Source organism: Bemisia tabaci, chromosome 1 (genome assembly GCF_918797505.1).
Source record: "Bemisia tabaci chromosome 1, PGI_BMITA_v3".
NCBI lineage: Eukaryota > Metazoa > Arthropoda > Insecta > Hemiptera > Aleyrodidae > Bemisia > Bemisia tabaci.
Window position 1 is genome coordinate 30,677,257 of NC_092793.1, and position 12,091 is coordinate 30,689,347.

Here is a 12,091-nt window from a genome sequence, read left to right on the forward strand (position 1 = left end):
ATAGATGACATAGGTTAAATGGCGGAGCGTGATTGGTCGGCCATGTCTTGTCGTTGCTTTGTCGTGCCTTTGTCTGGTGGAATGGACAACACACTGTCGTAAACTCAAGAGGTGCCTTTAGCTTGTCGTGAATTCCACCTGACAAAGGCATGACGAAACAGCGATAAGACATAGCCGATCAATCACGCTCCGCCATTTAACTTATGTCATCTATGTCCGCCCGACAAACACAAAATGGCAATAATTCGCCTGCTGAAGTGAGTGTTCTTCTTCTTTGCGAAAGCCATAAAGTAATAATTGAGGGATTCCCTCAAGAAGAGTCAGTCCAGCATTGCATTCATCTCTGGCAAAAATAGTTTGTAACCTGAATTTTTTGCCCTGTTCTTTGTTATTTCTAGGTTTTTTGAGACAACAAATGCTAAAACATATTGGCAAGGAATCTGTCTACTGAACTGATTCAGAGCTGAGTCCTCAAATTTTTGTAGATCTTTAAAAAGAGTTAGTGCTCCTGTTGCGTAAAAAAGAGAAAGAAAATAAAACAAGCGGGAAAGTTCTAATACTGTCGTATTAGAAAAGCGCTCAGGTGTTAGTCAATGTATTTAGTGAAGAAAGGAAGTATAAACTCCGTCGACTTGGCTGGGTAATGGAAATAAAACATCAGCTGATAGCAAACAACGGTTACCAAGGAAACCATAAACGCGTTTTTTCGTTTCCCGAAAATGATAGTCACCGTTAAGCTCATCAGGCACGTTTTTTTAGGCTTCATTTAAGTTCAACGATCAATTTCGATAAGAATTACTCTACCGCTAAGAAATTTTCTTATAGACGAAACGATCGAAACTACCTGCGCATTACGTTAAAAGCATAAAATACGGTTTTCACAGCTTTATTTATTTTAAAACTGGACCCCCCCAAAAAGCGTACACATCAATGAGCTGGTGCGCCATTTAAACGAATAAGCACTAGTATACTCGTACTCCAGAGGCAAGTCGAAATCAAAAAGCGCTGCCTATCGGCTGAGCGCTTAAAAGTGTTCAGGTGATTTCAATTTTCTTATTCATGTCCTGATATGCATTAATCTTATTCTTAATATCACAGGTGGAGTAATCATGTACGGTGCCCTGGTTTTGTTTGAAGATGAGTTTATTCATATTGTAGCCATCAGCTTCACTGCACTGATTCTCACTGAGTTAATCATGGTTGCCTTAACAGTCCGCACATGGCATTATCTGATTCTACTCGCAGAATTGTTTAGTTTGGGAATCTACATTCTCACACTAGTTGTCTTCAAAGACTTTTTTGGTAAGTTTCCTCTTTCTGACTCCATAATCGTGTGGGATTCTCAATTAAAGGGACAGGGGCAAGAAAGCGCATCTCTAAAATCGCTTTTTGAGAAAATGGATGCAGAATTCTGATACTTGTAATTTTAATTCTCTAAATAACGAACACAGAGAGGAGAGGTTTTGCATTCATCCTGGCTGTTGCACAGTTTTTTTCAAATTCATTTTTGGAAAGTGCGTAAAAAATGAGAATGCCTGCATTTTTCTGTTTTTCATTTAATGAAATTGTAGCTGAGATGAAGACTTTCAAAGTCACTAAAAATGCAACTTGGCTTCTTACAGGAAAATATCAGGCCATTAGATTTTGTGGCGTCACAAGAAATAATGGCTGCCATGTATCATTTTAATTTTCCTATTTGAAGGTATCCCTACTCCAGGAAACCTTGCATCAGGTTTTACTATTTATTAGGTTTATTAAACTATAATTTTATAAGACTTATTCATTTTGTTTTTGCATTTCTATTTTGCAGATGCCTCTTTTCTTCAAACACCTGACTTCTTATGGAAAGTCACTGTCATCACATTAGTTAGTTGTTTACCTTTGTACATTCTCAAATTCTTGCGGAAAAAATTCTCCCCTCCGAGCTATACCAAACTGTCATAATACCTCACTAGCTTTTATTTTGGTCTAAAAAAGTGCAAAATCAACGACTCCTACTCTCTATTTTCATCTCAAATTTAATCATGGCTAAGGGTGTAATCCTCATAAGAATAAGATTTCTCAGAGATGCATTCTCTTCATGCAATTTTTTATCATAGAGAAAAAAAAGGAGGTGTTTGCATTTCGGGCATCTTGGATGACGTAGGTCGGTACAACGAGTTTATCATCGATTTTCTCGGAAATGGTGTAATTTATGGAAAAAATTCATTCTATAAAAAGTGCTTGAAATTATATCATGAGTTTATTTAAGCAAAAAAATCGGACATTATGGTCCATTTTTCATACTTCGAATTCCGAATTTTGCGGGCCAGGTTGTACGGACCTACATCACAGGGTAAACAAACCTCAATATGCAAACACCTCCTTTTTTTCTCAATAATTTTTTATGTTTTCTTTTAATTTTTTTAATTTTATTTAAAATACAGTCAACCCTTGTTAAGTCAAATGCTGGGTAAGATAGGTTAGACAGATTTTCGTGTGGTCCCGTCGAATTCCCATGAGGGAAGTTGTAAAATGAGCCATGCCGTTCCAAAGCTAGTGAATAATCATTAAAAGCTGCAAGATACATTTTTGTTACCAGACATAACTGCCTGGCTTTGCTGTATTTGGAATTCGCAGGAACACACTAAAGGCCATTCATATTTCCAGGCTTCTCTCAGAATCGCTATGATATCGCATTATGTCGATTTTTTTTGGTGGAAATTTGATTTAATGAGCAGATGTTTAGCATAAGTCGAACATAAGCTTGATCCCGCCACAATTTGACTCAGCAGGGATTGATTATAATAGTATTTTTCTATCAGAAATAAAATGTCTTCATGTCTCTTATTCTAATTTATTGAAACTGAGATGAGTTGGGTAAAAGTCTACAACCAGTCGTCAATGCTACAATTTTTCCAGGGTTTACATCATCATTGAAATAGTTGAGTTTCTTTGATCTGGAGAAACCTTAAAAGCTGATCCTAGCCAAACTCATACCAAGTTTTGAAGGAAGCTTATACATTTAAGGAGTGTTTGAATAAAAACTGTTGAAAATTTAGTTGAATTGCATTGAAAGAGTGTGTATAATTTAATTTTCGATTTAACTTGCAAAATGCAATCAATATCCGATTTTTCGCATTCAATGTTACCACCTGAAAATGCTGTAGACTATTGCCTTGAGTTTTTTTCAGATTTTTCGGGCTTTGAACAAAACTTGGTAGAGTGAAGTAGCTCTCAGAAGTCAGCGTTTCCTCCAAGAGGAATTAATAACTTTTTAGACAAAACTTGTTCACTGCATCAGAGCAAGACAGAGCATCTGAGCGCCATTCGGCATCAAAATTTAACCCACCACTTAGCAGTGCTGACTAGTTTTACGTCTTCTATGTGAAATAGCACCACTTCAATTCTATCATCCATGTGGAAGCACATAACAGTATTTAACATTTCTTTTTCTTTCTTTTTTTTTCACGATTTCCCTGCCAAAGCTAAAAATTCATCATAATATTAAAGCCAGTGTAGTTTGCTAATTTAACACAGGAATTAATTTTTATGAACGATTAAATCAAATCAATAACTTTTGTTGCAAGAAATCCCCCCCCCCCCCCCCCAAAGTTTTAAAATCTAGCGGAATGAAGAACACTGTCATTCGGTTCATTCTTCTCCTTTTATCCCATTTTTACTCCTGGAAAGATTGTAGATTTTATAATTGTGAAAATATCCATATTAGTCGCAATCACCTCTGTTATTTTAGCAAACCTGCTTGTGACTGTTGAATCGTTGTCAAAAATCTTTCAGCCAACTTAGTTTATTTAAGGGAGCTAAACTCACTTTCTTTCAAAAGTTTTCCTAATATTACTTTGAAATGGGACAGTAACCACCTACTTCATTTAATTTACTTTATTTGTAAAGTTTGAATTAGTCAAAAATTACTAGTTGTGTAACTAGACAATATGCAGCTCATCTGCCCAGTTGGAAACTTTTGCCACTTATCTTTTATGACAATTTTAAGCCTTTTTTTTACTATAATTAATTCATGTGTTCTCACGATGAAGAGGAATACCTAATAAGAGATTCATTATCATCAAAAGTTGGAGTTTCCGCACTCTGTGAGTGTTTGGAACCTAAGGACTACTCTAGTATGTTAAGATGTGTAGATGCAAATTCTATTGTGGCTGAAGAAATTGGCTAGTTTTTTAGAAGCTGCATGTCAAATCAAGGTTTCCTTATCAGCAGTCTTACTGTCAGCCAAGTCTCCCTTTTTTTTTACAAAGTGATTTGGGTCTGCCTAACTTTGCCTTATTATTTATAAATAATTATGGTCAATCTTGTTTCGACCGACCATTTGTTCTTAATAGCCAGCTTTTAATGATTTTGTCATGGGACGAATAAATTCTCCGTTTTATGTGTTGTTCACTATTGATTAAAATGATTTTAGGTCTTTCTTTTTCATCTCTTACATTCTTCTATCTGGCAACTTGCATTTTGTTATTTAAATGTTAATTCCAAATATTGTCGCTTCCTAAGAATGTTTGTACAAATGACACTGTTGACTTTTCCGTGTTTTCAAATTGTGATGTTTTATCAGTGAGTAATACTTTTAAGTTGTTAGTATTTTTTAAGTGAAACGTTACTATTAATACTGTACATTTTTTTCATGTAAATAGCTTTGCTCGAGTAGCAAATCCTTTCTATTAGTAATCGTAGAAAGGAGAGAATTTAAAAAGAAAGAACCTCCCAGAAGGAAAAAAAATATCTTGTTTCTTAATAAAAACTGATTTTAATGATATTTGCTAAGATTGTCATTACTTTTTATTTTTTACTTTTCTCATAAAGAAGAAATCCCCCCCTTTTTTTTTAGTATAAATTAGATTGATCCTTTGGGCCCTTTTACATTGCTTTATGCTTCAGAATGCATAATCTTTCATTTAAATTTCTTGTGAAACATGGTTGAAAATATATCAAAAGTATTTGAAGTATCAAAAATATATTCACAAAGAAAGAAGTAGACCTAGTGCCTCCCCGCCCCCACAAGTATTTTTTTTTTTTTTTTTTTAATTTTGAGTTTTGGAAATTTGGGAAAAGACGGCTGGAGTATGAGTAATTGATGGATTAATTTTAAAGGAAATCCAATGAGTGACATGCATAAATAGCGTCTTTGCATCATGTTCTTCTGATAAGAAAATATTATACGCATAGGAAACAGAAGAGGAAGGAATTATATGAATTAAAAGAGCCTCAGCATTGAATAGTGAAGGAGTGAATGTCTATAATAAAACAGAAAACGTAAAAATGTATGTTTGCACATAAAAAGGAATTTAATTGAATTTCAGTTTTATCCATAATGGCTGTAAAGATGATCTATGTGATTTTTTTTTTCTTTTTTAGAAAATAACACAGTATGATACATGAAACATTAGAAATAAAAACTTAATGATTAGGTAAAAATCAAAGAGCAATGACTTTAAATACGATGATGAAAAAACAAGGATAAAAAACAATGAACAAGGAACAAATAATATTGAAAAAAAAGAACAAAAAGAGAATGAAACTAAACAGGCATAATATAACATTAAAGAGAAGATTTTCGGCACAAAACAATAAGTAACAAATGAATCCGTCTATGTATTTAAAAATTTAGGAAGGACATACAATTTTTCAAAATGTTTGTGATATTTCAGCAATTTTGATAAAAATTTCTTTCGGATATCACAAATATAAGATCTCGAAAAAGATCAGTCAAAAATAATTTGAAACAGTATGCATAATTTACAAGTATTGTACAAAAATACCCTATTTACAGGAAGAATTATACTAACATGAACAATACACCTAGGGTTATACATCAATTGCATTAATGATGAGAGTAATTTTCACTGATAAACTTTAACGGCTTGATCCATAGCACTAACTTTTAAAATTGTTGTTACTCTCAAATCATAATCGGATTCTCTGAGAATTAGACTATAATGATACATACTTACAGACAGACAGACTAAAGGTGAATACTTAAAAATGAAAAAAATATCGGGGGAGCATTACGAGATCATTCAATATTCAAGTCAAGCAACGTATTTCTTATTTCCATAAGTGTCCACAAATTAAATCAAATTTTTCCATGGGTATAATAATTAAACGCACTCGAAGGCAGATTGAGCAGAGACTTTCATTCATTGAGCATTAATTTGAGTTCAAATAAGCACTTGCCTCGAGAATTCACTTTAATTCATTTACATTTTTCTGTGTGAGAAATAATAAGTATTACGTGGGTCCTGTTGGTTTATGTTGGGTCCTTGGGGATTCAGATATTTTTAAAAAAAAATTCCAAAAAATGAAATCACAAGAGGAAATTGAAACAGGAGTTTTGTAACTGTCATACTGACTGACCTGACTTCTAGTGAGTTTGCATCGAGTAAAGAATGCAGTGAATCGAATTGAAGCTAATAAGCAAGAGAATTATTACCTGCCGAAACATTAATTACTTTTAGGCAGCAACATTGCCAGGTTACTTTGCTAGAGCTGATAAACAATAGAGTAGATTGGTGTGTTAAGCATAGAATTTAATCCTTACTGAAATGCATAGAGCCAATGCTGCAAAGCTACACTATCATCAACATTGCCATGCAATTTTTACACCATTTAGCTTAGAATACAGCTTCCAACATACGTACTTTAAAATGTTATGTGTTCTAAATGTTAATAAGTTTTAAGAACATTTCAGGATTGGTAACGCCTAAAATAGTGAAGTCAACCCCGAGTATTGATGGTTTGAAGATTGCAGGTCAGGACTGCAGGTTACCTCCTTGAAGATTCCTTCCGAACCAAGGGCAGTCTTTTTTTTTTCTTATGAGAGACAAAGTTATAGGCTACTGGGACAGAACTCAAGATGGCTGTTGGCTTGCTATAGGTACAATACAGCAAAAAGTATGCTCTTCTCTGCAATAAATTATCATTTGTGTATCCTATGTTGTAGTACAATTTTTATGGAGTACATTACATAATCTTATGGTTTGGGGGTAAGATCATTGCAAAATTTCAAAGTCGTTAAGTTCCCCATCGAATGAATAAATTTTGAAAAAATTAAATTTTAGCGATATAAAAGAGGGGATGCATATATATATAGTACAAAATGCTTGGCAGCAAAGAGGGAAGGGAAACATTTAGATAGGTGTTGGCAATACAGTATAATCTTGGAGGCTGAATTTAACAGGATCGTACAAAGGCCTGCCAGGTTCGTTTACAGAATAAGTGGGGTGCGAAATTTCACCAGCAGAGCTGCATAGTGACTGCAATTTGCTTAAATAACTGTCAAAGTGTTCATTTCCGACTCTTTCCATTCGTTTATCAGACTGTCCATCGTTCATCGGTGGAATGCGAACATGTTCCAAAAGAGTGATCACATTGTTTCGCAGACTTTCGTAATACTCGTTTAAGTCACTGCCATGCTGAGACGGTTGAGCGCTCATCGGAGATTCCTGAAATTTAATGACTGAGTAATTTTGGAGGTAATATATATCAATGTTTGAAAAACATAGGTACTTCTTTGATTCAAGTCTTGGTAAATAGTGTCTGCAAAACTTTTCAACTTACAGTATTTAGATGAACATATATCTTTCCATAGAGAATAAAGCCTAACTCAGAACAGGCTCAAAAATTTCAAGTTGTTTACTTTGAAAACTATTTTCCAGGGTAATATTTTACTGATTATATTTTTAGATAGGTAAAAGTGAAAAGGATTTATGGATCCTTCAAAACTGTAATCAATAAAAAAGTTGAGAATTGAAAGCAACAGTTGCATAAATGTTGGTTACGAACTTAGAGCAATGTGTGTAAAAAAGAATGACATTAAACCAAGATATTAAGAACTTTTGCTCATCTTCCTTCATTAATTCCATTCCATTAATTGTACCTTTAAAATATTGGAATGAAATCGAAACATTGACAAGGACTCGGCCTCTTTAACTGTGGGATTAAGAAAGATGGATACACTTTTTCACTGTCACTTATGAGCTCGGCAGAAACTTTTAGGACAATTGTAAAAACTGAGCTGGCTGCTTGAACAAAATTGAAAATTTCCTTAACAAGACTGATTTCACTGAATTCTGCAAGAAGTGCTTAATTTTGAAAGAACTGAAAAATTCTTATAGCATTTTGAGAGTTAGAAAATCAATGAGAGAAGATAAATGCTCGAGGAGCGAATTAAAGTCTTACTTTGTCTCCATGCCGTAAATGCGCTTCCATAGCAGTGATGTCAGTTTTGAGTCTCATCATTTGTGATTCAACGCGAGCATTCTCTCTTTGCAGTTCAGTGATCTCTGCTTCAAGTGTAAATAAATCTTCCCCATTACCAGTTCCATCATTTCCTAACACCATATCTGATGACAGAAAATCAAATTTGTTATTATCATTCAAATAGGAGTCTGAAAAGCAGAGGAAGTGAAACAAACAAACAAAAATTCACTTTCGAGGTATAGAAGAATAGTTTTATAGCAAGTTTTTCAGTGAGAATTCACGAGTTGACAAAATTTAGACAAATAACTTAATAATTTGCACTGTATGGAAGCCAGTGCATTAAAAAGCGGCTACAATGTTCAGGTTGATGTTCCAATACCTGGTGCGGATGTGTTGGTGATCATTCAATACGTACATTTATATTAATGATACTTGAAGCTGGTTGTGGTCAGACACCCAATTTAATGGTCCCAAGCTGAAGTGGGCTTTTAAAAATTAAACGTGATTTTGCAATCATGGGAAAAATGTGCTGACATGCTTCCAAAAAAGTCTGAGCTCTTTGCAAATCTTTCAGTTGCCTTGGTTTAAAATTTGAATCTCATGTTCCATTCCTTCATCCATTAGACTATATTTTCCGGAATATTATTGGAGAATATTTTTATTTTCCATTACTTGACGATGATAACTTCCGATCGTTAAGGTGATTCTTCAATACAATTAAACTCCGCTTTTATTCAACATAAAATTACTAAAGCAATACCTAAATTGACTGAGGCGACCAAAATTCATGTGCAGATCAATTTGCTTTGTGCCATGCAACCGTCTTTATTAGAGTCATCGATACTTTGATCAGAGAGAATTTGAAATATAAGCGAAAATGAGGAGAAAGTAAAGAAATACTTTGAAGAATTTTGTTACACGTAATAACACATTGATTGGTAAATGTGATTTGTATTAATATCCGATGTTACAAAATCATGATCAAAAAAGGGATGTTGACACCCATGTGGTTGGTCTTGAGCAAATTAAATGGATAGAGACGATTCCATTAGAAAACTTGTTTTGCCTTACAGCAAAGATTTTAGAAAACAGTGTATACAGTAAAACCTGGGCTTAAGTGGACAACTCATGGTAATATGAAGAAGAACAAATAGTTTCCGGCATGGAAATTGGATTGGTTGAACTTTTCATTTAAATAGACTTATGAATGAGATAAACAATTAGCAACAGTTCTGGTGGTACATCACTTATACTTGCTACAGAGAGAATAAAGCCAAAAAAATATAATATTTGTAATCACTAATCAAATAATTCTGCTGAAAATGGTAGGGATTCTGAAGAATATCAGGGAGTTGGGACCAGTAAAGAGGGCAAAATATTCCTTGTTAACTCCTCTATAAAAGTTAACTAGATTCATTTACAGCCAAATTCCAAAATGTATTAAAAAATTCAACTAGTTGCGATTGAGAACTATACCACATGCTGAGCTTTCAGGCATATGAATGAATCAGTGAACAGAAAAGGGTGCAACTGGGGAGACTATTGAAAAACTGTAACACGAAAGGAAGAAGATCTAAGACGATGTTGAAGAAATAGGAGCAGGATAAAATAGGCAAGATAAATATTCAGAGAAGCAGGGCGATGGTGAAACTAGAAAAACATTCATCTTGCTTGCGGTTTTCACTCACACTTCCACCGAAAATGTCTATTTATATTATGCTTCTCCAAGATTTTTAATAGATTCTCTCAACAAAGAAATAAAATTCACAAAAAACTATGCAAGATGATAATTACAGATTCTCCTTTACAAGAAGAAATGTGTAGGGGAGTTTCGCAATGCTGTAAAGCAAAATTTGTGTATCCTAGTTTCACACAAAGGAGTGAAAAATAGAACCAACCACAAAAGACAGTGACACACTAACTGAGGATTAGAAAAGGAATTAGCTTCGAGCTAAGATGTAGAGTTCAGATTTGAATTCATCTTAACAATTACCTTAAGTCCAGAGAGAATGAAACAGCAGAGGAAGCGACTTTTCGATAATTATTGCTGTTTTGATGTTGGAGGAATCTGCTATAGCGATTAGGTAATCATAATTTGGCCAAGTTATCCATTAGACTGCTCTTCTGAGACGCTACACACAGTTAGAGTAAACACGTAACACCTCAAAAAGGTGCACAGAATAAAGCAAATAAAAAGAAGGGTAAAACTTAATGTTAACTGCAAAAATGTGATTTTGAAATCAAAAATAATCTATGGTTGCTAAGGCAAGTTTCCACTGAACATACGTGTCCACTTGCGCAGATTTTACTGTATTAATGTGCTTGAAATAATTAGTTTCCATCTGGTGAAGATGTTTGATTACTGTCTAAAATCTAAATGCTGCCAGCTTACAGGAATATTCAAACCATGTAGGAATCATGGACTAGGATGAACGGTCCAATACAAACAAATACAACTTCCCAATTCCTGCTCCCACATGTGACTTTGAATCTCTTAAATCATTGGAACATACAAGCTTGTGTGATAACTTCAATTCTGTGCATGTGAACCTTGCAGTAACACTGCTAAAAATAAATTCTATTACAAATACTTTCATTAGCTTTGACAATGGTTTTCTTCTTCTTTTTTTACAGAAAGCAGACTCATTACTTCCTCCTCAAGATATTACATAGTTTCTAATTTCCTCAACTAACATAATTCATAAGATGGAGAGACCACCAAAACACAGTTCATACAATATAAAATGCTGAGTGAACAGTCTCTTGAGCATATACTTGTTAATTCAATGCAAAGAACAATAAGTGAAGAAGGAGAAAAAAGACAAAAGGATTTAATACGTGATATGAAAATTAGAGAGTTGTTCATTCAACATGCCTTACGGAAATAATGTTACAATTAAGGAGAGTGAGAAGCAGATTGATTTGACCTTTTCCCCACAGAATATATTTTGTTGCATTATTATTTGTAAAAACCCCGATTTGATTTTTCACAACAAGTCCATGGGATCGTTGAGGCTACAGCCTCTTCATCTTTACATTTGTACAAATACTTTAAAAAAAAATTGAAAGTGACTATTCACAATTCACAAATGTACAAAATTGTTATCTAGATCAATTACGCTTTATGAATTACTGTACAAGGGATGATGTTAGAGACAAACCGATAACATCGATGCTGTAAATTTTGCTACAAAATTGATACAATTAATCGTATTTACTTTTTAAAAAACTAAGGGTTGCGTCTTTTGGAGAAAAATTAATTCATTTCCCAATACTCTCAATTGAGCAGATTCCATACAGGCTGGCTAAGATACTCACTAGAGGGGGGTTTTTGGTACATATGATAAAGATCCGGTCCGGATATCTGTTTCTTGGTTGAAAATTGATTTGGGCAGCCAGCTACTGAGCGGTGAGTTAAAAAAGAGTTATTCAAGTGACCACCTCCATCGCATCCTGGCGTTGGGCAGTCTAACTTAGTTGCTGCAGAGACAGCAGCCAAGGCGGCTTTGTGTTGTTCCACTGTGCCACCACTCTCAAGGACCCTCATTTTATTCCGGTTTGCTATTGGACATCCACTTGCACTGAAAACAAATCATCAAATGAAAATTTCAAACGGTAATACTTGTTGATCATAATGAGTAGACATCAGTGTTCTGCCTTCTCTCCCAAAATTTTAGGAGCAACTTTGCCCGAAAAGCCCAATTATTAGGGGCCATCTAAAATTTAATAGGAACCTAGTTAACTTCGTGTGCTATTTTGCTCCATGCCTCTGTCCTGTTCTCAAATCTTCTCACCCTCTGGTTGTATTGCTGCGCCACAATCAGAGCGTTGAGAACTCTGCCTCTGCTTTGCAATTGTAAGTTAGAAAAAAATCAACAGG

General features: G+C 34.4%; 2 protein-coding genes across 11 annotated transcripts in view; one reads left to right on the top strand and one right to left on the bottom strand.

Annotated features, from left to right (window-relative positions):
• LOC109041301 (probable phospholipid-transporting ATPase IIB) overlaps positions 1-4,776 on the top strand; it is a 29,341-nt gene extending 24,565 nt beyond the window's left edge. For all 5 annotated transcript variants that reach the window (XM_019057605.2, XM_019057608.2, XM_019057607.2 and 2 more), the window contains 2 exons: positions 1,099-1,302; positions 1,811-4,776. In XM_019057605.2, coding sequence (XP_018913150.1) covers positions 1,099-1,302; positions 1,811-1,944 — 338 coding nt within the window. In that variant the 3' untranslated portion in view covers positions 1,945-4,776. The remainder of the gene's footprint in view (positions 1-1,098; positions 1,303-1,810) is intronic.
• A 498-nt stretch (positions 4,777-5,274) lies between these two features.
• Positions 5,275-12,091, bottom strand: part of LOC109041225 (uncharacterized) — a 413,234-nt gene continuing 406,417 nt past the window's right edge. For 4 of the 6 annotated variants that reach the window (XM_072299619.1, XM_072299616.1, XM_072299626.1 and 1 more), the window contains 3 exons: positions 11,530-11,792; positions 8,191-8,354; positions 5,275-7,454 (listed from right to left, as the gene is read on the bottom strand). In XM_072299619.1, the coding sequence (XP_072155720.1) occupies positions 7,140-7,454; positions 8,191-8,354; positions 11,530-11,792 (742 nt within the window). In that variant the 3' untranslated portion in view covers positions 5,275-7,139. Of the gene's footprint in view, positions 7,455-8,190; positions 8,355-10,204; positions 10,374-11,529; positions 11,793-12,091 lie in introns of those variants that run through there. The other 2 variants (XR_011899748.1, XM_072299631.1) reach the window with 2 other exon arrangements.